The sequence below is a fragment of the Mustela nivalis genome, assembly GCF_964662115.1.
Source record: "Mustela nivalis genome assembly, chromosome: 7".
Taxonomy (NCBI): domain Eukaryota; kingdom Metazoa; phylum Chordata; class Mammalia; order Carnivora; family Mustelidae; genus Mustela; species Mustela nivalis.
In genome coordinates this window covers 44,274,941-44,302,111 of record NC_139026.1, presented here as the reverse complement: position 1 = coordinate 44,302,111, position 27,171 = coordinate 44,274,941, and the positions used below count along the sequence as shown (strand labels likewise).

At 34.9% G+C, this 27,171-nt stretch overlaps 1 protein-coding gene across 1 annotated transcript in view; it reads left to right on the top strand.

Moving 5' to 3' along the window:
• TRHDE (thyrotropin releasing hormone degrading enzyme) overlaps positions 1-27,171 on the top strand; it is a 376,037-nt gene that overhangs the window by 244,512 nt on the left and 104,354 nt on the right. The window contains exon 7 of the mRNA XM_082742838.1: positions 19,150-19,215. Coding sequence (XP_082598964.1) covers positions 19,150-19,215 — 66 coding nt within the window. The remainder of the gene's footprint in view (positions 1-19,149; positions 19,216-27,171) is intronic.

The window sequence follows — 27,171 nt, the reverse complement described above, 5'->3', positions numbered from 1 at the left end:
TAAAGACTTTAGTCCTGTAAGAGTTAAGACCTGATTTGGGGCAATTGGGGCATTTCAGGGTTGAAGAAGTCATTCAAAGTCAAGGATAACAGGAATTGCAGGGAGACCAAATAAAAAGTTCTTTACATAGTTTCTCAAAAGACAACACAGGCCAGAATCTGGGAGAGGGATTATAAAAGAAAGACATTTAAGAAAATACTATTTCTTAAGAGTCACATGCCCATTCATTTTCTTTTATTTTTCAGTAAGTCAAATAAAAATATGAAGGACTGATGCAAGCTGTATATATTTTATACACCTCAGTATTATATATATCTGTATACATAATAAAAATAAAATTTAGGAGGGCTGCCTTGGTGGCTCTGTCAGTTAAGTGTCTGCCTTCAGCTTGGATCTGCTCTCAGGGTCCTGGGATTGAGGCCCGCCTTGGGCTCCCTGCTCAGCAGGAAGCTGGCTTCTCCCCCTCTCTCTGCCCCTTTCCCCCCCGCTTGTGCACTCATACTCTAACACACTTTTTCTCTCAAATAAGTAAATAAAACCTTTAAAAAGAATAAAATTTAGGAAAGAAAAGAAAGATTGGAAGGAAGAATGATTTTAACCATGTAGCTGAATGTTGTGCTTATAAATTAGTTTATAGGTAGCTTTCAAGTATTTGAATATTTGGCATTTTGATTATTAGGTGAACAAGTGAATATTTAGATTATTCAGAAAAGATGCAACTTAATGTATCAGAGGTTAGTGTTGCACTCTGATTTTCAAACAATATCCTATTGACACTAAAATATCATTACACTAAAGTATGTTGTTGTTTGCATAATAAACCATATTTACTCAAATTATTAGCATTCAACTTAATCAAGCAATGCCTCTTTAAGAAATACCATGTCCTTTTTTTATATTAGACAGAAACTGGGGAAGTGTTTTGTATTCCAAGCATATCAAAACCTAATTCGTAATGATTCTGTTAAGTATTTAATTTGTGACATTTGCCAGTACAATATTATGCGAGTGTCTTTAAAAGTCTTATTTATGTAGCATGTTTGATATGCCTTGTTCACTAACATTAATTTATGTTGTATTTTTCTTAATAAGCTAAATTTCATATGGGTTTCCAGCTGTGATAGTTTAACTCCAACAAGGAATGATTGTTCTATAATAAGTGACAAGAATACCATTTGTTGGCTGATACACAAAAACCACAAATGATATTGGCATCTTTGTGCAATTACTTTATAGCCTGTTGTTATCAAGTTCTCAAATGAATTTGAGATTAAAGAATATTTAGATTTTTACAAACAAATGGTGTTTTTTATAATTCTTCAAATTGTTTTACTCGTTTAACACTGTTATTGGTTTGGGACATTTTAGCTTTCCATTTGGTTCAGAAATTAAAAATAATAATATTTTTACCATGTACTTTTAAACCTTTGCTCTGCTAATATCATTGCACTGTAATGGGAATTACAATATGTTCAATAATAATTTTATTTTTAAAGTAAAATTATTACTCATAAGATCAGAATTGTTTAAAGAGTTACTCCAAATGCCTGGCTAATTCAGTTCAATTTATTTCATTTTTCCTCTGTCAGAGTAATTCATTTTATATAAATAAAATAATAAATGGTAGGACCAAAATCATCCTAGAAGGATCCACAGTTAATTCGTGGAATAGGGGGTTTTCTACCACTAAGATAAAGATAAGATGACCTCAAGATTTATATAAAACAAGGAAGATTGAACTAAATGGAGATTAATTATATGGTGTTTCAGGTTAGCAATTTTCCCAGAGACTCTATATTTAAGAAAAATCTCAAGAAATTTTTCAAACAGGGAACAATATATGCATGTACTCAAAACCCAAATTTAACACATATCATTATTTCATTATTATCTTTACCATGTTATGTTCCTTGCTCTCTTTACAGAGATATCCATTAAATGGATATAACTCTATCTCATTCATATTTTTATGCTCAGGTGTCTATGCTATTTATCTTCACTGCTATACAATATGATTAAAAAACAATTTATAAATTTGTCCCTTATTCATCAATGGACACTTGGGTTCTTTCCATAATTTGGCTATCGTTGATAATGGGGCTATAAATATCGGGTTACATGTGTCTCTTTAAATCAGTATTTTTTTGTCCTTTGGATAAATACCTACTAGTGCAATTGCTAGATCATAGGGTAATTCTGTATTTTTAAGATTTATTTGTTTCAGAGATAGAGAGAGAGAGAGAGAGAGAGCAAGCAAGTAATGGTGAGGGGCAAAGGGAGAAGGAGAGATAGTCTCAAGCAGACTCCATGCAAAGCCCAGAGCCTCACACAGGGCTGGATCCCAGGACCCTGTGACCACAACCTGAGCTGAAACCAAGAGTCAGTAGCTTAGTTGACTGTGCTACCCAGGCACTCCCTACTTTTAACTTTAGACTAATGAATGGATAAAGAAGAAGTGATACACACACACACAGAGTGGAATATTACTCATACATATAAAAAGAACGAAATCTTGCCATTTGCAATGACATGCTTGGAGCTAGAGTGTATTATGCTAAGTGAAATAAATCAGTAAAAGAAAGACAGATACTGTATGATTTCACTCATATGTGGAATTTAAAAACTGAAACAGATGAACTTAGGGGGAAAAAAGAGGCAAGGTATGCAACAGACTCTTAACCATAGAGAACAAACTGAGGGTTACCTGGAGGGGAGGCAGGAGGGTGGATGGGTTAAATGGGTGATAGGTATTAAGGAGAGCACTTATATGTAGGTGACAGATCACTAGATTCTACTCCTAAAACTAATATTACACTATATGTTAACTAATTGGAATTTAAATAAAAACTTGAAACAAAAAATAAATCTATCTAGACCTCATTCGTGGACCCATGTTTGTTTGCAGTTTTTGTTCATTAGAAGTTATTGTAATTTGAATTAGAAATGAAAAATAGGGGCTCCTGGGTGGCTCAGTCTTTTAAGTAGCTACCTCCAGTTCAGGTTGTAATCCTGGGATCTTGAGATTGAGTCCTGCATTGGGCTCCTTGCTCAGCAGAGAGACTGTTTCTCCTTTTCCTTCTGCCTGCCACTTCCCCTGCTTATGCTTGCTCTCTCTCTCTCTAATCAAGAAATAAAAGCTTTTAAAACAAGAAATGGAAAATAATGTTGCAAATGACATCTTTGTGCATGTGTCTGGGTGTACCTACACAAATCATTCACACTGTGTATATACCTGCTAGAGAAATTACTGGATAATTGCTGGGTTTGTGCATTTATGTTTCTGCAATTTACCCTACTTCCAGACAGCTAGGGCTTTCTTCTTTTTTCTGTGTTCACATTCTGTCATTCTTCTTCACTCTTATTTGATGACTGCATTTATTTCACAGAGGTATTAGAAAAAAAAATCAACGTCCCACCTCCAAAGTTTGACATCTCACCTGTCGATCCCTAAATACTCCATTTGCCTTGCTCTGGGTCCAGGGGATGACTTTGTCCTGGTTCCCTTCCTCTCTTGCCTACAGGAGGAGATTGCTCACGCAGAGCTGTGTCCTCTGTCCTGACGCATTAAAGCTACTGGGGGCGCCTGCATGGCTCAGTGGGTTAAAGCCTCTGCCTTGGGCTCAGGTCATGATCCTGGGGTCCTGGGATTGAGCCCCATATCCAGCTCTCTGCTCAGTGGGGAGCCTGCTTCCTCCTCTCTCTCTCTCTCTCTCTGCCTGCCTCTCTGCTTACTTGTGATCTCTGTCTGTCAAATAAATAAAATCTTAAAAAAAGAAGTTCCCTTCTGAACTCGATTACTCTTATCTGTATAAAATGTTATATTTTGTTCTTAATAAAAATTCTTGACTTATGTCCCCTCAGACTATTTCTTTATGTTTTTATAGTATTTTAATGCAAAATATCGATTCTTCTTCCCCCTTCTCTTTTAAAACTACTCTAATTATACTTTCATTTTTATTCCTTGACCAAATTTTTCTTGTCGGGTCAAAAATTAACTCCACATTGAAAAATCCAATTAGTCTTCAACTTAGTTGACTTGCTTTCTCAAGCACATTTTAAAGTGATTATCATTCTCCCCTTGAAACACTTCTTCATTTTGTTTCCTAGATGCCATGCTCTTTCTTTAAAAACTTTTTCTTTTTGGTTTATTACTAACTCACTGGCCATTCTTCCCTCACCTTTTTGATGAACTCAATTACTTTTCTTGGACTCTAAATGTTGAAATATCCAAGGACCCATTCTTCAGAATATACTTATAAGTATATATTTATAATTTATGTAACAATAGGTATGTAGTTGTATATTTATAATACATATTCTAGTAATTTGATTTAGTATTTTATAATATAAAATGTAAAAATAATAATTATCATAAATATATAATATGTAATACACGAAGAACAAATGTATACTATGAAATATATAATATAAAACAACATATATATAATTACAAATAGATATTTTTAATCTATACTGGCTTCTTGTGGGAGGCTGTGACTTCTGGGTTTCTAGCTCAAATCTCTCTTGTGAGTTTCAGATTTCAGAAGTCAACTGTTACCTCTGCTTGGGATGCTCGTCCCCAATTATCAAGAGGGTTTACTTCCTTTGATTCATGTCTCTGCTCAAATATCAATTTATTAGAAGAGTCTTCCCTAATTATCTTACAAAAAAATTTGAGAGCCTTCTCTTCCGGCATTCTCCAGCATCCTTGTCCTGCTTTATTTTTCTTCACGGCCATAATCAGTACTTAGCATGATTACGTTAAGCTGTTTGTTAGCTGTCTCTTCTCCCTCGAATATAAACTCCAAAAAACTTTCATGTGGTTTGTTCTCTGCATTATCTTCGGTCCTTACAGCGATGCCTATCTAGCATAGCAAGTACTCAATAATTATATGTTGGTTTCCAAATAAATGAATCCTTAAATTTCCCATAAGGTGCCACTTTCTCCCCCAGTGTATTTGTATACATACTCCCACTAGAATGTTTGAGAGATCTTGTTTCCTCAGGTCCTTATCTATACTTGATATTATTAAACTCCCCAATTTTTTTTTTTTTACTTTTAATTTTTTATTTTTTTATAAACATATATTTTTATCCCCAGGGGTACAGGTCTGTGAATCACCAGGTTTACACACTTCACAGCACTCACCAAAGCACATACCCTCCCCAATGTCCATAATCCCACCCCCTTCTCCCAAACCCTCCCCCCAGCAACCCTCAGTTTGTTTTGTGAGATTAAGAGTCACTTATGGTTTGTCTCCCTCCCAATCCCATCTTGTTTCATTTATTCTTCTCCTACCCACTTAAGCCCCCATGTTGCATCACAACTTCCTCATATCAGGGAGATCATATGATAGTTGTCTTTTTCTGCTTGACTTATTTCGTTGAGCATGATACGCTCTAGTTCCATCCATGTTGTCGCAAATGGCAAGATTTCATTTCTTTTCATGGCTGCATAGTATTCCATTGTGTATATATACCACATCTTCTTGGTCCATTCATCTGTTGATGGACATCTAGGTTCTTTCCATAGTTTGGCTATTGTGGACATTGCTGCTATAAACATTCGGGTGCACGTGCCCCTTTGGACCACTACGTTTGTATCTTTAGGGTAAATACCCAGTAGTGCAATTGCTGGGTCATAGGGCAGTTCTATTTTCAACATTTTGAGGAACCTCCATGCTGTTTTCCAGAGTGGCTGCACCAGCTTGCATTCCCACCAACAGTGTAGGAGGGTTCCCCTTTCTCCGCATCCTCGCCAGCATCTGTCATTTCCTGACTTGTTTATTTTAGCCATTCTGACTGGTGTGAGGTGATATCTCATTGTGGTTTTGATTTGTATTTCCCTGATGCCGAGTGATATGGAGCACTTTTTCATGTGTCTGTTGGCCATCTGGATGTCTTCTTTGCAGAAATGTCTGTTCATGTCCTCTGCCCATTTCTTGATTGGATTATTTGTTCTTTGGGTGTTGAGTTTGCTAAGTTCTTTATAGATTCTGGACACTAGTCCTTTATCTGATATGTCGTTTGCAAATATTTTCTCCCATTCTGTCAGTTGTCTTTTGATTTTGTTAACTGTTTCCTTTGCTGTGCAAAAGCTTTTGATCTTGATGAAGTCCCAATAGTTCATTTTTTCCCTTGCTTCCCTTGCCTTTGGCGTTGTTCCTAGGAAGATGTTGCTGTGGCTGAGGTCGAAGAGGTTGCTGCCTGTGTTCTCCTCAAGGATTTTGATGGATTCCTTTCTCACATTGAGGTCCTTCATCCATATGTATACTTTTTTAAAAAGATTTTTTTTTTTAAATTTTAGAGAAAGCATGAATGGGAGGGGTAGATAGAGAGGGAGAGAATCTCAGACTCCCCACTGACTCCACAAGAAGCTCGAAAGTGGGGCTGCACACAGGCTCAAGGGGGGCCCCATGTAGGACTTCATAGGGGCCTCTACATGGGCCCTATACCCTCCCCAATGTCCATAATCCCACCCCCTTCTACCAAACCCCCTCCCCCCAGCAACCCTCAGTTTGTTTTGTGAGATTAAGAGTCATTTATGGTTTGTCTCCCTCCCAATCCCAATGTTGAAAATAGAACTGCCCTATGACCCAGCAATTGCACTATTGGGTATTTACCCTAAAGATACAAACGTAGTGATCCAAAGGGGCACGTGCACCCGAATGTTTATAGCAGCAATGTCCACAATAGCCAAACTATGGAAAGAACCTAGATGTCCATCAACAGATGAATGGATCAAGAAGATGTGGTATATATACACAATGGAATACTATGCAGCCATCAAAAGAAATGAAATCTTGCCATTTGCGACAACATGGATGGAACTAGAGTGTATCATGCTTAGTGAAATAAGTCAAGCAGAAAAAGACAACTATCATATGATCTCCCTGATATGAGGAAGTGGTGATGCAACATGGGGGCTTAAGTGGGTATGAGAAGAATAAATAAACTCCACAATTTTTTTATCTGGTTTGTTAAGGCTGTGAAATGCTATTTTACTGTTTTAATTTGCATTTCTTTATTAGTGAGAATATGTCTCTTTTGTGTATTTACTGCCCTTTGGATTTCTTACATTTTGAATTTTCTGTGTATATCTTTTGCCCATTTCCTTCCTTCCTTCCTTCTTTCTTTCCTCCCTGCCTGTTTTTATTTAAATTCCAGTTAGTTAACATACACTCTAATATTCCTTTCAGGTATAGAGTATAGTGACTCAGCACTTCCATACATCACCCAGTGCTCATCCCAAGTGCACTCTTTAATCCCCATCACCTGTTTCCCCCACCTTCACCCCACCCCCCTTCTAGTAACTCTCAGTTTGTTCTCTATAGTTAGGAGTCTGTTTCTTGGTTTTTCTCTCCCTCTCTCTCCTCTCTCTTTTCTTTCTTTTGCTCATTTGTTTTATTTCTTAAGTTCTGCATGTGAGTGAAACCATATGGTATTTGTCTTTCTCCGACTGACTTACTTTGCTTAGCGTAATACTCTCTAGCTCCATTTATGTCATTGCAAATGGCTAGATTTTATTCTTTTTATGGCTGAGTAATATTCCATTAGAGCTATATAGTATCTACCTACTATATATATATATATATATATATATATATATATACTCTCTCTCACATGTTTTTTATCCATTCATTTGTTGATGGACATTTGGACTGTTTCCATAATTTGGCTATTGTAGATAATGCTGCTGTGAGTGTCAGGGTGCTGTGTCCCTTTGATGAATTAGTGTTTTTTTACCTTTTGGGTAAATACCGAGTATTGCAATTGCTGGATAATAGCAAATGGTGTTGAGATAACTGGAGAGTGACATGCAAAATAATGAAACTGGACCACTTTCTTATACCATACACAAAAATATATTGAAAATAGATGAAAGACCTAAATGTGAGACCTGAAACCATAAAAATCCTAGAGGAGGACACAGGCAGTAACTTCTTTGACATTGGCCATACCAAATTCCTTCTAGATATGTCTCTTGAGGTAAAGGATACAAAAGGAAAAACAAATTATTGAGACTTCATCTTTTGCCCATTTTCCAATGGGGTCTTTGTTTTCAAATTTGTTTGCTTATTTACTTAATCATTGATTAGTAAGAGTCTTTTTGTATATTCTGGGTACTAATTTTTTGTGGCTAGTAAGACTGTAATTTATCATTTATCATTTAATTTATGATGTCTTTTATCAGATGTTTTTAGCTCTGTTGTAGTCTGTGTAGTCTGTCCATTTTCTCTTTTATGCTTCATGCTTTTTGTTTGATTTAATTATCCTTCTTTAATGCAAATTCTTAAACACATGTTTTGATATTTTTTCCCAACATTTTAAAAATTAGGCATTTTATATTAAGTTCCTTAATTGACATGGATATTTTCAATTGTTTCCTTTTGTGTGTAAACATAATTATGTAAACATAATTTCATTTTTGTTTGGATAATCAATATTCTTGGTGCTATTTATGAATTTCCTGTGCTAGTCCTACTCTTCTGTAATACCAGCTCTGTCAGCTATCCCCAGTATCAGCATTGGTGCATCTGCAGTCCTTTGTGCTGGTCCCTGATCTGTATGTGTATCCCCACTTCAACATTTCTGCCTTAGGTCTATTATAGCCTTTTAGGTTTACTATTGGGTATGATGATTCTACCTGTCTTGTTCTCTTTTAGAATTCCTACTGTTAATATGCCAATCCATATGAATTTTCAGATGAAGACAGTTTCTAGGAAAAGTCTTTTGAAGTTTTTATATATTAATTTTGACATTTTTATAATAACTCTTCCTAGCTTAGTAAGAAATATAGTTCTTCATAGTTAGTTCCTTGTGTCAGTTTTATGACTTTTTTTTTCATGAAAGTGCTAATTTTTAATTTCTCCAGATAATATTTGGTTTTGTCATATTCGTATATTTTGTTTTTGAGAATGAGATTCTTTGAAAATTATTTTAATTAGTTTTTACTAATATATATCAATTCTAGATTTTTATCTACTGATCTGTGTCATTCAATCCTGTTGCACTCTTATTGACATTATAGACTAATTCTATGCATTTGTTTGGATTTCTGTGGGGGATTTTTACATCATCTTTGAATAATACTAATTTGTTGCTTTCTGGCTATCTTTTGCTTCATATTTCTGTTGTTACTTGTTCTGTTGTGCTGTTGAATATAAGTATTAATAGAGTCCATTTTTTTTTCTTTACCATTTTAAGGAAAATGCATATAATGATTCACTATCAGTGTATTTTTGAAGATGTCCTTTTTTTTTTTTTTAAAGATTTTATTTATTTATTTGACAGACAGAGATCACGAGTAGGCAGAGAGGCAGGCAGAGAGAGAGGAAAGCAGGTTCCCTGCTGAACAGAGAGCCCGATATGGGGCTCGATCTCAGGACCCTGGGATCATGACCTGAGCCGAAGGCAGAGGCTTTAACCCACTGAGCCACCCAGGCACCCCGAAGATGTCCTTTAAAGTGTTAATGAATTCCCATCTTTTCCTACTTTACTAAGGTGTATTATTTTGAATGAATTCTAAGTCATAGCAAATGTTTTCACACATGTAATGAGATCATTATATAGTTTATCTCTTAGTCCATTAATGGGATGAATTGCATCCATATAATTTTTGCTATTAAACCATTATATTAAGGGGTGCCTGGGTGGCTCAGTGGGTTAAAGCCTCTGCCTTCAGCTCAGGTCATGATCCCAGGGTCCTGGGATCGAGCCCCGCATCAGGCTCTCTGCTCACCAGGGAGCCTGCTTTCCCCTCTCTCTCTGCTTGTCTCTCTGCCTGCTTGTGATCTCTGTCAAATAAATAAATAAAATCTTTAAAAAAAATAAACCATTATTAAATTTCTAGGATCAACTCCACTTCTACTTAAACTCTACTTTTAAAGTCTCTCTCTTCCTCCATTTTATGTACATTCTATGTACATACATTATTTGTTGTATTATAGAATACATATAAAATATATAACCAAGTTGCATTTTATAGTAAGTGGGATTTATCCCAGAAATTTTATATCTATGTATCCTTACATGATCAACAGTGAGACTAGAGTATCATTTACTGTGTCCAATTTGCCTATCAGTTACACAAACATCATAAAAAATGCTAAGGTTTTGCTCTCTTTTATTTCCTTTTAGTTATTTGTATAAGACAAGGGTAACATGTTACAGAATTTCCTTTAAAGTTGAGTTGCCTGTAAAACTGGTATGGGTGTGTGTGTGTGTGTATGTGTTTCTGTTTTTTATTAATGATTAGTATTTTTACTTCTTGGGTCATTTTTGACAACTTTGTAGTTTTATAGAAAATACTTTTTATCTAGGTTTTCATATTTAGTAGCATGCTGTTATAGTATTCTCTATTTTTAATTCTTTCAGTAGGTATGTGCCCATTTTTATTTCTAATATTGTTCATTTGATGTATTTTATATTTTCTTCCCCCTTGATCAATTTTTTCTCCAGCACTTTCCTTTTAGTCTTTGTGTTCATGTGGTTATTTTATTTTTCATTTCTCAACCATTTCTTTATTCTCTATTCTGTTAGTTTCTGTTCTTATGTTACATCCCTCCATGAACATTCATTTGAATTTACAGTATTGTTATGTTTCAAATTTCTTTAATTGAATGCTTTCATGTAATTGCTATTTCAGACACTGTTGAAAGCTCCCTGTTTTCTTTGTCTCTGGATCTGTGGTCCTCATTTTTGGTTTCCTACTGACTTAAATATAGATTGCACTGTTTGAATATCATTGCCTGAGAATAGTAAAAATTAAAAGTTCCCAGTTGTAGAGGAGATGCTGAATTTTATTACAAGGAAGATTGAGACCTATGTGTTGGCTCCAAGTTTGTGGTTTGGGTTGCTGATTTGAAAACAGCAAATAGTTGGTGGACACTTTGCTTAGCAGGGAACAGCTTTCACTGGCAATGGATAAATTATAGCATTGACAGCTAACAGGTGTGCCAATAATAAGTCTAAATGACATGACCTGCATCCAGTTGTGTAAAGAAGAACAGTCATATGAAACAATTAGTGAGTGATGTAAAATAATTTGATAAATTGTGTAGTGAGGCTTAAAGGATTTATGACTGCAGTAGAGAGAAAAATGTTGAGGGCTAACATTTTGGAATGTATTCTTTGACAGTATGGGCTTTCCCTGTGCTTTTGAATAATGTACAGGACTTAGAACATAAGATTGAGAAAGAATATTATTGCTATTGGAGTAAATACTATGATTAAAACATGAAAATATAAAGTTGGCCCATGGGATCATGAAAAGATCAGCTTAACTAGAGTAGAAGCTGATTATTTGGTCATATGAGGAAAATGTGTCGGTAGGCAATGGTAAGTTTCATTCTGTATGGGATTTATGGGCTACCCTAAGAAATGTGTTAAAAAGCAGATTTTGGGGGTAGGGAGCTGACATAAAATTGATGGTAATGATGAAGGCAATGACAGTAACTACATACTTTTGTGGAAGTATATTATATGGCAAACATTTTTTCAAGTGCTTCCTATAAATGATTTAAGTGAATACTTAGAAGAATCTTGAGGTCACTATCACCTTCACCAGCAGCATCCCAGCAGCATTGTCATCATCAGTAGTGGTAGTGAATGCTGTGAGATTTTAATGCAGGTCATCTAACTTGCCTAAGCTTTTCCATCTAGTAGATGACAGAGCTAGGACTTTCAGCAAACATCCTTCTTCAGAAATAATTATTAAAATTAGTCTGCTGTGGTCCATAGAATGGACTTGAGAAAAATAATGGATCTGGGGTTTCTTGGGAAGCGGTAGTATAATTCAGCTCTGCAGTGTTAGAGTCTTGGTCTTAGGAAGTAAAACATCAAAGAGGACCTCGGGCTTCCAAGCATGGGTGACTGGAGCAACGGGACATTGAGTCTGCTTTCTTATAGTAACCTTTTTTTTTCCCCTTTTTTGTCCTTTTTTTCCTCTTCTTCCATTCTCTTGCCCCATCAGCTTTTCTTTTTGGTAGTCAATTTATGAGTGAGCGTTATACAAGATTAGGTATTTATTTTTTTTCTTCCTCAGATCCTAAATATAGCTATCATTCTGTTGGAAAAAGCAAAGGAAAAGATCATATTTTTAAAAAACCATGATGGATTTAAGATAGGCTTTTACTCCAGAGCAAAAACCATTCTTCAGTACTAAATGATGTGAGAACACTATGTTATCTCCACATATGTCTAAGTTTAATGCACAGACATCATTTAGGAATTTACATTTTAGGGGTGCCTGTGTGGCTCAGATGGTTAGGCATCTGCCTTCTGCTCAGGTCATGGGATGGAGCCCCATGTTGGGCTCCTTGCTCAGTGGGAAGTCTGCTTCTCCCTCTGACTCTGGCTCTATCCAACTCCCCACCTGGGTTATGAGCTCTCTCTCTCTCTTTTGGATGAATAAATAAAATCTTTTTTAAAAAAGAAATTTACATTTTAAAAGTACTTTGATTTAGAATCAATGGACGAATCCTTCCAGTAACTTAAATAATAACAAGAAAGTCTTACCTCCTAGGTTTCTCTGCTAATCAAAGAACTCAACAACTGAAAAGATGAAACCAAGTCTGGAGACAAGTTCTAGTAATTACTAACCCTGTGTAAACTTTAGATAAATGACTTTATTCTTTGGCTTCAGTCACTCCTGTATGTAAACTGAATGTAATGATTCCTTACCTGCTTCTCTACCAAAGAAGGGCAAACACATCTGTAATGAGGAATGTAGGAATATACCCACTAAAAGGTTTTCTGTGAGAGGAATAAGAAGGGGGAAGATCTGGTTTTGGTGTGTGACTTAGTTATTATTAGAGTATACTCATGGCCAATTTATTTCAGTGACCTCTGTTCCAACAATTTACACTTGTTTGGACCTCAGTATTTAAAGTTGTCCCACTGGGTCAGATTTCTAAGAAGAAGACATTGTGGTGTTTGAGATATTTATTTGGGAAAGGAGCCCAAGAAGGTAGTTAGGGTCTCCTTAAGACTGTACTTCAGGGTGGCTAAGTCAGTTAAGCATCTGCCTTCGGCTCAGGTCATGATCCCAGGGTCCTGAGATGGAGCCCTGCATTGGGTTCCTGCTCAGTGAGGAGCCTGCTTCTCCCTCTCCCTCTGTTTACTGCTCCCCTGTTTGTGCTCTCTGTCAAATAAATAAATAAATAAATAAAATCTTAAAACAAACAGACAAACAAACAAAACTACACTGCAGGAAGATAGGGAAGGAAGAAGCACTGGGTTGTAAGAGTTTCAGATTACAGCCCAGTTGTAGAAACATTCATCCAGGCCAGTGGAGACTCCTTGAGGCAGAATTTCCTGCTGTAGGGGTCCCTATCTCAGTGGAATGGGCCCACCTTCATTCCACCATTGTGGTTAGTCATTGGCTGGGAGTACACTGAGAAAAGCATTGCTTTCATGGTGGCAAGTGCAGAGGGCCAAGAGTAGAAATTTTGAGCACTGCATTTTCATGGCTGCCATATCCACACATAGCTTGGGATAAAAGATAACACTATTTTTAACCTTGCTAGTATTTTACTCTTACTTAACCTGTCCTAAACTAGCTTTGTGACTCCTTATCTATCTACATGTTCTGTTATGCCAGCCAGTTTATGTCTTCTAATTCATCCCCACTCCTGGACTTACTGGTCAACTGTTTCAACTATGTCTCATTGAATTAGATTTCCCTTCATCCTCTTTTGGGAACATCTACTAGTTCCAAGAAATGAGTAATTCTAAGAATTTCCTTTCTTTTTTTAATTTCTTGCTGTATCCAGTGTTTCTAAAGAGTATCATGTAACTATTTTGATTAAGGATCAAGATAATATAAACCACTTTGGTTAAGAATACTGATTTTGGACTTGGATATAAATGGATTTCTAATCCTAACTCCATAACTTACTACCTAGGTTAATTTGGACAATTACACAACTTTTCAAGCCTCAATTTTCTGATCTGACAAATAAGATAATGATATTTTCCCTATTGGGAAATATGGAATATTTCCCTATTCCCAGTATTGCGAATCTGGCATATAGAAGGTGCTTAATGAATGAAAGTTACATTATTAATCATTTCAACTAGGACTTGGGAATTTTCTGCACATTTCCACATTCTAGATTCCCTACTACCTTTTTACTAGAGTTACTTCAAACCTAGCTTCACTCTTTCCGATTCACATAATCTTGGGACCATATCCCCTACATTACTGAGAAGTGACAGGCCATCAATTATTCAGTATTTTTTGAGAACCTACTATGTGCCAGGAACTATTTTTTTTTTTTTTGCAATGCGTCTATAGCAGTGACTCAGACAAACTCAAGTGTTCAACTTGATGAAACAACACATTTCCTCAACTTCTGTGTTATATACTTCAAAATGTCTTATTTATCTTTACTTACCTTTTCTGCTTTAGTCCTGTCTCACAGGAAGATTGTCCTTATTGTTTTCAATATTCACCATAATTCTTTTCTTACCCAGCTATCCTATAATCTTGGTCTGAAAACTCTTTCTTGATCTACTGTGTGTTCACTCTCTGTCTCCACTAGATCATCTTTTTCTTTGCCTAAAATTTTCTCCCATAATCTTACAAAGAGAAACACAAACCTCATGTGGACATGCGTATTGCTTTTTCTTTCTTCCTTCTGTTTCCATTGTTTTTCATTCTGGCTTTCACACCAAGTCTACTTAAATAACTTTCTCTTAAACGTGACCTACTATGGCTTTCTCAGCTATTTTTTCTTTTGAAATCTGAAGCACTTATTCTTAAAACATGTCTTAAAACATGACACTACTTAAACCCAGTGCTACTTCTGTTTTTTGTCACAATGTGTCATCCTTTGCTCTTAATTCCATTTCTTCACTGACTTTCTCGGCAGTTATTTACTGGCTACCTATTATGGGCACTCAAGTGCTGACCATACAGATTCTGGAGAGAGTCTAAGTTTCTGTTTTCTCTTTCCTTCACTAAAACCTCAGTGCTTTTCTCCAAGCAATCTCACCCACTACAGATGCTAATTTAGGTCTTCAGTCATAACCTGCCAATGAATTTCATTCCTGGGGTCACATATGCCTTCTATTCTTCTGGTTCCTACCTGTTCCTCAAACTCTACATGTTTTAAGTGGAAGTTACTATATTCCCCTAACTCTTTCTTTTAAATTCTACATATTTGCTAATATTATCTTCCAGTCACTGAGGCTTTAAGGTTTAAAATCTTTGCTCTATTCCTTAAACCTATCTCTGGTTTATCCTCATTGTTACCATTATTCTCTTCTGCTTCTAGTTCTTTTCCTTCCTTGGAATATCACAGATAAGTCACTTGCCCTTGAATGATGCAGGGATTAGGGGTGCTGACACCATGCAAAAACCCATGTATAACTTTAACTGCCCCCAAATGTAACTACTCATTGCCTACTATTGACCTAGAAACCTTACCCATAACATAAATAGTTAGCACATATTTTGTATCCTATATATATTATATTCTGTTTTCTTATGGTAAGATAAGATAGAATACTGTGTTACTAAAATCAATAAGGGAGGAAAAGACTCATTTATAGTCGTGTACTGTACTCATTGAAAAAAATCAGCATGTAAGTGGACCTGTGAAGTTCAAATCTGTGTTGTCCAAGGGTCCACTGTATTTTTAAACCACCTTTCCAAAATCCTGCCTCATCTTTTAAATAAGCTCTAATCCCTAGCCTTGGTATTCACTCTTCTCTAATGACTGCTGAAAACTTACATTCCATCAATTCTTCTGTTGCCTGGATTTATACCCTTTGTTCCTCAGTATCCCCTTCCCTACTAGGATCTCTCACTTTCACACCTGCATGACTGTACAAAGGCCATTGCTGCCATAGCATATGCTCTGTTTAGCTGTGCTACCGGAATCCTATCCCTCCTTCAAGTCCAACCCAAGCATCACTTTTTCAGATCCCCTGATACTTCATCCCTTCAGATGTAAGAACTTTTCCCCCTTCTGAAACAGAATAGAATATTTTATTTCTTTGTCATTCATAGAATAACATATTGTATCTTCTCATTTCATTTAGAAGGTTTTGAGGTCCTTGAGGACAGAGACTTGTGGCATTCCTATTTTTATTCTATTGGATACTGAGTACACTTATGGAGTCTTACTCCATAAGCATATGTTAAAGGAATAAGTTAGTTGAGAAGATCTTCCTCTCTTTCAGAGTGATTACTTAACACTAATGCCCACTGATAAAGCAGTAAACTGTGTCTCCCGGCTGACTGGTCTTCAAGAATACAAAGTAATTGCTGTACTTTTACCAATTTCTCTTTCTCTGTCATCCAGTTATAATGTTAAGAGAACACCTTCTCTGAGCCAGGCACAGAGAGCAGGGGGACCTAAAGGACCCAGTCCTTTCTCTGGAGATGTTTACTCTCTATAAGACTGGCATGCATGCAGATGACTACAGTGTAAAATGAAAGAAATCTAGCAGAGAACTTATCTGAAATTTAAGTGTTAGCAGAGAACTTATATGAAAAAAAGTATTCCATATAGAAGAATTAGTACATGAAGAATATGTTTGTAAGTATACTTTTTTGGAATATTCTTTATGAAACCTTAAAAGAAATCAGTAGCTTCCATCCTTATATCATCCTGAACCTTAGTATAGCAAATGCAATGTTAGGTTTTCTTGATCAAGTCTTAAAATTATAAAAATCTTGCAGAAATAGTATATTTATTTCCCATAAATCTATTGAGGCTATCTAAAATCCATTTTGTTTGAATGTGTCTAGAATTCTGTATAGCAGGTGAATATAATTTACAATATTTTAAATGGTATTTGCTTGGTGAAAGCAGTGTTTTAAAGACATGCTGAAAGGGGATTTAGTGTTTTCTTAAAAAAAAAAAAAAGTTTGTGGTGAGTTATGCCTATGTTAAGACGTGTGATCTTTGTTATAATCCAGACCTAGTAGGTGCTCAGTATATGTTGTCTGAATGATAACAGTTGGAGAGCCCATCTGTCTATGCAGTTCTATGATATAAGGATTCTCAAAATTTAGCTGTGGAAAGAAAAGGCTAGTTAAATATAGAAGAGTGCATGCTACTCCGGGGAATTTTAAATATTCAAGTGGGCAACAGAGACATATTTTCTAAAAGTTAACTAAATTACACGGTATAATAATAAAAGAAGTCCAGTGGTATTATATAACTTTTAAATATTTCTACGTTTTATTTCCTGTTAACGCTCAACCCAGACAGGAAAACGGGTACATTCTTTATGATTAGAAAGGACTCTTGTGCCATTAGACCATGCTAAATTGATAGTTTTTATAGCCTGACAAGAGACCAAGTCATCATTACCTGGAGGGAAACACTTAAATCATCTGAAGATAGCTATTCTGTTCTGAAGGAAAGTTTGAGTTGACTGCTTGAGATTCTAAGTTTCACTTCCCAAGTGGCAAGGGTTAGTTTCGCTGCAGAATTGACAGTTTCTACCCTCTGGGTGGGTAGATTAGACTGGGAAATGTATAGGAGGAGAGCTTGTCAAGGAAATTCAAGGAGCAGAGATGATAAGTTCTAGAGGGAATTCTAACCTGGTCCTCTGATTGAATCATAAATGCTTATATTTTATGGACTTACACAAGTGTCCAGAAGATAAAGAGGAAGAAGCCAAAGAAAGAGCAAAAAGTAGAAGGTGTGGGAGGAAAATATATCAGAAGAGGCATAAAACTCTATGGCTTGTCCAGCTTATCATTTGTTGAGCTGTGAATAAAATACCAATTTGAAGAGCATTGTTGGTGACGATTGAAATTTTTTGAGACATTTCTTGAATGGCGATTCATGGAGCCTGAGTACTGGATTGCATTAAAATTCCAGAGTTATAGGAAACAATTTTTAACAAACAATAGAAATGCATTTTTGTGACTGAACTGGCTGCCACAGTTCAGTTCCCGGCAGGATGAACCCATGTGTAGTTCTAATGATTCTCTCATAAAAAAAAATGACAAGTAAGAAATGAGTCGTCGGAGGGTATGAATTTGTAAACGAGCATGAAGTGGAGTATGTAATCATCAAGGGACTTTTTTTCCCACTAAAACCAGGCTATCATTTATATTTATGCTTTTGCAGCTTATAACCCATCACTTTATACTTCAAACAACTTAGTGCAGACTAAAACATCTTCTTGATGTCTTCTGTATATTTCACATACAAATTCACGATTATCCAGGCTTAATTATCATTTGGAATGTTTCATATTGATTACATGTCTATCCTTTCTCACTGATATTGTTCCACTGTATTATCATACTTGTGATAGGTGAGGTGAACTCTTAAACTAGTATTTTCTTCTATTATTCTAAATATTTATATTGATCACATGTTTTTCCTGCACATAGGGGGCTACATCCAGCCTCTAAACAAAGTAGGCAGGAAATAAAAACAATTATATAATACTGATCACTAACATTCATATCATGGTTACTGTTTTTCAGACCCAGTTCGCCTTACATATAGTAATTCATGTAAGCTTCAGAACAATTACATGACATAAAGCCTAGTATAGGCTACACTTTATAAGGTGACACAAGTGAGGAATAGAGAGGTTAAATAATTTTCCTGAGTACGTATGGCAAGATAAGTGTCGGAACCAGGATTTGAACCCAAGCAGTCTCAATACATGGTATTCTCTACTCTCCACTTTTATAGCTCAACTTCTAGTGGAACCAGAGGTAGAGTAAGTACCTATGAGACTCTAAAGATCTATTTTAATATGATTATTTATTAACAGGGGTATCCCTCTCTTACTAGATTATGAGCTTGTAGGAACAAGGACCATGTTTTATTAACTCCATCATAGGCAGTGTTCAATAAAAATTTTATTACTCCTAAATTACAGCTTATTTTTGCCTTGAGATACTCACTCTATCCAGGAGACTGTCCAGAAGTCACTGGTTTTATATCCATGGAACTTTTAGATCCACAAAACAAATAGTCCATTGTTATCTGCAAGGTGGGATATTGTATTCATGATTCTCTTGTTTCTTTTCTAAGAATACAATAGCATGATGGAAGCAGATTTTTTAATGGATATAGGATAATTATTGAATTATGTTATTTGATTAATTTTTTCCCCTTTCTTTCTTTCTTTCTTTTTCTTTTTAAATACTTTTTCCTACAGGGTGCTGCTCTAATTAGAATGCTGGCTAATTTTATGGGCCATTCAGTATTTCAAAGGGGTTTGCAAGTGAGTAAAACATTTTCTACTTTTTCTTAACATTTTCCTTGTCAATATATTTATTTTAAAGATATTTCACAGCTTGAGAAATTGCCAATACAAAATTGCTGCCTTTGATGGAAAACTTTAAGATGAATAAGGTAAGCAGAGTCTTTCCGTATGACAAACGAAAGTGGTAGATAGTATTCTCACTGTATCAACTGGTAGAACTTGAAGAGTTATGCAATTTAGATCTGTTCAATATGCATTTTTAAATTGAAGTATTTTTCAAATATGTGAGATTCCAAATAATCGGTATAAGATGCTCTAAAAGCCTACCTCACTTTTCCTTCGGTATAAAAGTTAATATAAAGTGAAAATAAATTATGTTAAACTTAAAATCTTAATGCCGGTTTTTCAGACTTGTTCTTTTATGTTGCTGTTGTTTTACTGTTGATATACATAAATTGTTATTTGTTCTGAATATATTTAAATGTTTTTAAAATTGGAAATATGTTTTAAAATAAACAAAATAAACAAAAAACCCCAGTGTTATCAGACTGCATTTTAAGTATGAAGTATGTAATCTAAGAGTGATTCTTTAAAAAGGAGGGTCCTTAAACACTTTAAAGCATACACAAATATAGAAAAATAGAACTTTTATTCCATTGAATCTGTTGAAGTAAATCATGTTTCGAGCAGCTGTGATTGATGAATTATTTATGATGCATTCTGCTACTTAGAAGTGTCCTTTAAAGTAAATTGATGTTCACCTGAAATACAATTATGGTAAGACAGAGAGAGCAATCAATCTTATCTGTTCTTAGTAAGCTTTTCATTTTGAAATTTAAATAAACTACGTATGGGATTAGGTCATATCTTAGTAGTATAATTCTATCTTTACCTAAAATAAACTAAAAGATAAAATACAAAGCAAGAGTTGAATATGTTATGACAAAGTTACATATACTTAACAGAATGAAGAAAAAAATATAAATTTGTTGGAGACTAATTTCCCTTAGAAAATATTCTTACAGATTTGTTCCAGCAGGGGTTGAAATTTACTTTAATCAGCTCTTTCCATTCGGGACACCTTCAGAATAGCTGAATTCTGTTGAACCTGTTTGCTGGATGCTGAAGTCTCTATTCTGATCACATAGTTGGGAAAATCTTTTTTCTCAAGGAGTGCCCTCCATGAATACCAACTGTCTGGAGGAATGTCCTTCCTATCCCCAATCCTTTGTTTTTCCCCCATTGAAATTGTAGTATGACAGTTCCAGAAAATATCTAAGCTTTCATAAGGGCAACACAAATTGAATTTGATTTCCTGGCAGCAAGTTGATGTGAAATCACTTTCTGTATAAAATTTTTATTGTTTTTCTTCATCTGGATTTGCTCAGCAGATTGAATAACTCTAGTTATATTATTTGGGAAGGATTACTGCTTTGCAAAGTTTTTCTTTATCCTGTCGCTTTTTTGGTGGTATGCAAAAATATATCAATTTTTTGTACACCCTGTACTACTGACTCAGTCTCTTCAGTTTTATCTGAAAAGGAATAAAGCCTTGGACTCCTATTATAGTAAACTTTTATTAAATATGTGCCTTTATGCTCTGATACATGAAGTGGTTAATTTTCAACTGAGGGGACTCTATGTTTGTCAACATTGCATTTCATTTGCCTGTGACATCTCATTGATCAGAAAGATCTGTATCCTTCAGTACTTTGCTTGCAGCTTTATTTATACTCATCACTCAAACTGATTTAGTGTATCATCAGCAGTTTGGATTAGTTTACAGTAGATCCCTATGTCTAGGTGATAAATTATCATCTCTTGTGCATGAAGATGTATGGGGTACATTTTGGAAATGACCTCCTGAACAGACCGTTTGTGTCATGGTGTTGAGTGGTCACTGAGTTGATTTAATGTATTTCCCATCCACAAGGCTCTGGGGAGTCTTGGTTTACATGTTGTTGTAGGTGGTAATCTGGACTGTCAACGCTTACCTTTGCTGGAAAATCCATTAACTGTTTTTACATTAACCGTGGCTATTTCTATGTTGGCAAATAGAAGTTTATGTTGAAGACAGACCCAGGGTTAGTTTTGTAGTCAATCACAGATTGGAAATAGTATGTTTTTCATATACATTTTCTCTCTCCTTTTTTTTCCCCCCTTCCTTCTTCCCTCTGTTTTTCTTGCCTTTCCTTTCCTCCTTTTTTTCTTCATTTTTTACTAAGACCTTTCATGTTCTGCATAGGAAAAATCTTATGCTGGAGGTTTCTAGTAAAATTTGTGCTCTCTTACAGTTTTTGTATCCTCACGACTCATCCTAAACACTTTTCGGAACAAGGCTAATATTTTTTACAAATACAACCAGAAATATATTAAATATATACAGTTGAACCTTGAACAATGAAGAGGTTAGGGGAACTGACCCCCTCACACCCCCTGACACAGCCAAAAATCTTCATATAAATTTGATGATCAAAAACTTAACTATGAGTAGCTTACTGTTGACTGGAAGACTTACTGATAACATAAACAGTCAATTGACACATTTTGTATGTTCTGTTATATACTATATTCTTACAGTAAAGCATGCTGGAGAAAAAGGGTTATCAAATATTAAAGACAAGAAAATACCTCAATAATACTATACGATAAAAAATCCATGTATAAGTGGACCTGTGTAATTCAAACCCATGTTGTTCAAGGGTCAACTGTATACATTATATAATATACACAATATAAAATTTACAATCTAATATAAATAATTATTAATATGTAATAAATATTGATAGCTATAAAATAATTTATATAAATATAATACTTATATATTAAATGTAATAAAAGTAATATAGAAAGGTAGTAGGTTTCTTAAAAATTTCTAGATCAATTCAAATGTTTGTATTTAACTTACAAAGTATCTGAGTATCAATTCAAATATATTCATCTACCTTTTGTATTATCTTGTATCACTTCACCCATATATTCCACAGCAGGAAGGCACTCTAGAGACTTTTTGAGGAAAGTTCTATTCCTAGTAACCATTTGATTCATTTAATCATCTATTAGAAAGTCTAATAAATAGTTTCTTTTTTAAAAAGATTTTTATTTATTTGACAGAGAGAGAGAGAGAGAGAGAGAGAGAGACAGTGAGAGAGGGGACACAAGCAAAGGGAGTGGTAGAGGGGGAAGCAGACCTCCTGTGAAGCAGGGAGCCCAATGGGGCCTCGATCCCAGGACCCTGGGATCGGGACCTGAGCTGAAAGCAGATATTTAATGACTGAGCCACCCAGGTGCCCCCTAATAAATAGTTTCATACAGAATAATCACAGCTTTCCTTGGTCTGGTCTTCTTGATTTTTTTTGTTTAATTCCCTTGTTTCTTAAATTTTATTTGATGCTTAAATGGTTCATTTTGACATAGTTTTAAAATTAATTGCCTCCCATTCAAGTACTAACCAGGCCTCACCCTGGTTAGCTTCCAAGATCAGATGAGATTGAGCGCAAGCAAGGTGTTTACCCCAAAGATACAACTAGTGATCTGAAGCGGCATCTGTACCCCAGTGTTTATAGCAGCAATGTCCACAATAGCTAAACTGTGGAAAGAGCCCATATGTTCATTGACAGATGAATGAATAAAGAAGATGTGATGTATACATATATAATATTAATATTAATATCATATTATTAATATTCATCTATATGAATATTAATGCAGCCATCAAAAATGAAATCTTGGCATTCGCAGTGATGTTGATGGAACTAGAGGGTATTATGCTAAGCAAAATAAGTCTATCAGAGAAAGATAATTATCATATGAACTGATACGCAGAATTTAAGAAAGAAGGCAGAGGATTGTAAAGGAAGAGAGGAAAAAATGAAACTGTGAAACCAGAGAGGGAGACAAACCATAAGAGATTCTCAATCTTAGGAAACAAACTGAGGGTTGCTGGAAGAGTAGGGGATTGAAGAAATGGGATGCCTGAGTGATGGGCATTGGGGAGGTTATGTGTTGTGGTGAGTGTTGTGTGTTGTGTAGGACAGATGAATCACAGACCTACATCCCTGAAACAAATAATGCATTATACACTAAAAATAAATAAAATAAATAAATAAAATTGCCTCAAAAACTTCTCTTTGTAGTATATAGATAGTATATACAGTTATATATATAGATAGTATGTATAGTTCTAAAATAGCTATAGATAGTCATACACAGTTATAAATAGATAGTATATATAGTTTTAAAATATTAGTCCTGCCTACCATTAATAAGTCGGCTTCTGTTTTGATGTTTAAATTGAAAATGAAATGTGGAGCAAATCAAGCATGAACTCTTGTTGCATTAGGTATGTCCTCATATGAGGTATGAGGTATGTCCTCATAAGTAATATAATACCTCTTATGAGGTATGTCCTCATAAGTAATATATTTTTAAAACGTAGATATGTTTATAGTTTTGCAAACTCTGTATCTACTGTTTTACATAAGCCATTTCCCAGAATAATAGCTCATATATTTTGGGAAGCATGAGGCAATGAAAATGATTCTCATTTTTGTTTCCAATTAATGCTGGGCTTTCTACAAATCATGAAATCTTCTCGATTCCTGACTCCATAGTTATAAAATGCAAGAGTTGGAATAAATACTCTCTTAAGGTTTTTTTGATCTTTCAGATTCTCCAAATGTAAGATTTATTTAATGCATTTTTTTTTTTTTACTAGTTAGACAATTTGGGTTTGATAATTTAATTTGGGAACAACTATTTTGATAGAAAAATTTGTAAACCAGATGTGCAAAAGTGAGTGACTCCCTATTCTTGAATCTTTAGTTATTATCTGAATATTAAGGCTAATGGCCTTCAATGTGCATAGTGCTGTAACTATAGTCAAACCAGACCAGCAATTTTTGTTACAGGGAATTTTTGCTGGCGATGTTTCTTTTTGCCTACTGCTAAGAAACTGCTTCTATTTCCCTTGCTTTTTAGTTATCTTTGGTATTTTGTTATACTTTCATATTTTGCACTGGATACTTTACATGTTTATGATGAAGCTACAGTTGTCTCAGATGACATTTTCTACGGACTTTTTGAAATTTCTTGATGATTTTTAGTGTATATGCTATCTTTTCTAAAGTAAAAATTTCTACTTATATTCCTGGAATCAACTGGAGTCAACTGTCCTTGTGGGTCTGATGGCATTGAGATATATTGGATGTTGGTTTTGAGAATCAGCATTCCCCCCTCTCCCCCAGTGAGTGTGCCATTATCAGAAATTCAAACTAGTGATAACTAACTTTTCCAGAGACAGGAAGAGCTGCTTTTGACCCCAAAAGAGGCTCAGTGGAATTTATACTTTCAAGGTCCCCGTCCCAATTCCCTCCTGTCAGAAATAGCCTTTGTAAAGGCTTTATAAAGCCTCAAAGACTTTGTAATTCTGTATGCTCTGGTAATGTCCTGTTGAAGCAATTATTTGTTTTCCCCAAAAGCCTCTTCTTCAATTTAGACAACTACAGATGATAATTTAAGAAACTGGTTGACCCTGAAAAACCATAGTTTACCAGAACCTTATTACCCATGTTCAGTGATATTACCTCATCTAAATATAATCAAAGCACAAATCTAGATTGTAGATTCCCATCGTTGAGGGTCTATTTCCTGGAACATACCACTCCTGGCCCATGATACAGTAGCAAAACCAAATCCATTCTAGGTCTTTCAAAAGAAAGGGATTTAACACAGAGTATATAAATTTTCTAAAATACTGTTGGAAGGGTTAGAGGAGTAAATGTCAGGAAAGCTCCTGCTAGATTTCAGAAAATCAAGATATTTAGTTTTCACAAAGAATTGATGATACCTATACACTCAGTATAGTTCTACTTAGGTTTGGGAAGTGAGTGAAACTAGATGGGTTTGTTCAATCCATAGTCTTTATCCAGAAGTGCTTTGAAAGACTTTCTTCTGTTGGCTTGGGTAACACTGTGGTCTCCTGAGTGTGGTTATAGTTCACTCCGTCTTCAAACCATAATACTGGTTAAGTATTGCTGAATCTTTCAGCAGTCCTTACATCTTTTTATTTCCTGGGTATCTGATTGTTTCAGTGCCTATTTGTTAATTTTCGTCCACATGTAGTAATGTTTATACATATGATCAGTAAATTAAGCTGTACTTCTTTTACTGTGTGGTTTTTTTTTTTTTACTGTGTTTTTATAACTTAAGTTCCCATAGCTCAAATCCTCATTCTATTTAAGTACTATGCTTATTTCTGAAGTGATTCAAGTAATGATTCTTTCAGAAAGAATTTTTTTTACATGGCATTGACCTTTCTTATTTCATTTTTTATATGTTTTAATCTCCTAGTTATATTTTCTCCTTTTCTCTTATTTTTCTGGAAATAAAAGAATAAAGCTATAATTATGAAACCCTCAGATAACATTGATTGGCTCAGTAGCTATTAAAAAATAATTATTACATAGTACTGTTGCTTTTTCTTTTTAAACAAAACAATATTGTTATAATGATTTGAACCTCACGACATCATTTTTCATGTTATTATGAGTCAACATCAGGGAAATGAAATTGTGAAGAAACATCATTATTAAGCTTGATATAAACTCAAAACTTGAAATCCATGTCAGAAAATGAGTTACCTTCTTTCTCAACCAATAAGGGTAATTCAATATCATCTAAAATGTAGTTGAATAAAAAAAGATTTCCCCTGATTAGTATTTAACTGCTCTTTTCCATAAGATAACCCAGAACAAGATGTTTGGCTCCAATTATCAGGGTAGAAATTGCTTATGCAAATCAATGTAAGGCAATGAGGTGTGGATAAAAAGCAAAAGGGAAATATCATTATTATTGGTTTGTGCTCATAAAATTCTGATAGCCTGAAGGTAATGACAGGCACAAAGCCAGAGGGATTATTAGTAGCAACAACATACTCAATAACTTGTGTTCCAGTGAGAAGTTCTATGTTAACATGTGTACACAGGATTTTTATTCAATAACTTCCAGCTTGCGTTTCTGAGAGAACGTTTTTTCTCTCACATGTAGTTTTTTCGGAAAAATGAAAAGTCATAGAATAATAGAGGAACAGAGACAGTGTGTCGAAGTTCATTTCCTTTCTGAAGAGGTAGTATTGTGTTTTCATCCAGATGATAACTCAATCATGCTTAATCTAAAATGAATAACCACTGACAGCTTTTGCTCAAAATTCTCCGTGTTTCACTTAAATCACTGGGCAGTTTTAGTTATACTAGAGGGAGAAGGTTAACACTTCTCACTTATTTGTTGTGATCACTCAATACCATATGATAATAGTGCTATCATTGCTGGTGTTTCTAGTTGTTGGATTTGACCTAATTAGCATTTAACTTATATAGACCTAACTAGAAAGCTAAAATTATTGAGAATACTAATATAGAAAAATATTAATTATATAGATTTCAGAATCAAGAATACAATCTCAATAAAAAGCAAATACTTTAAAAATTAGAAAGCAGCAGTTATTCATATTTCTCAATCAGAGAGAAATAGCTTCCATTTCATCAGTTTCAACTCATTTGTTTATATACAGCTACTTATTGAAACCTTATCATTTTGCCTTTGAGTTCAATATTGTTAACTGACCACTATGACTATATAGCATTAGCTAAAAAGCCCTTATTATTAATGACAAATATCTCTATTTGGTCATCCTGCAGGCATTTACCCAGCTAATAGGAAGTCTTAGAAAGTTATATTTATTGGTTTTCTTTTACCTGTTAAGGGCTCAGGATATTTTATACATTTTAGCTATATAGAGTTGATCCTATAAAATGATATCTTAGATAACCTTATTTATTTTTTTAATTTATTTTTTATTTATTTTCAGCATAACAGTATTCATTAGTTTTGCACCACACCCAGTGCTCCATGCAATCCGTGCCCCCTAATACCCACCACCTGGTACCCCAACCTCCCACCCCCCACCCCTTCAAA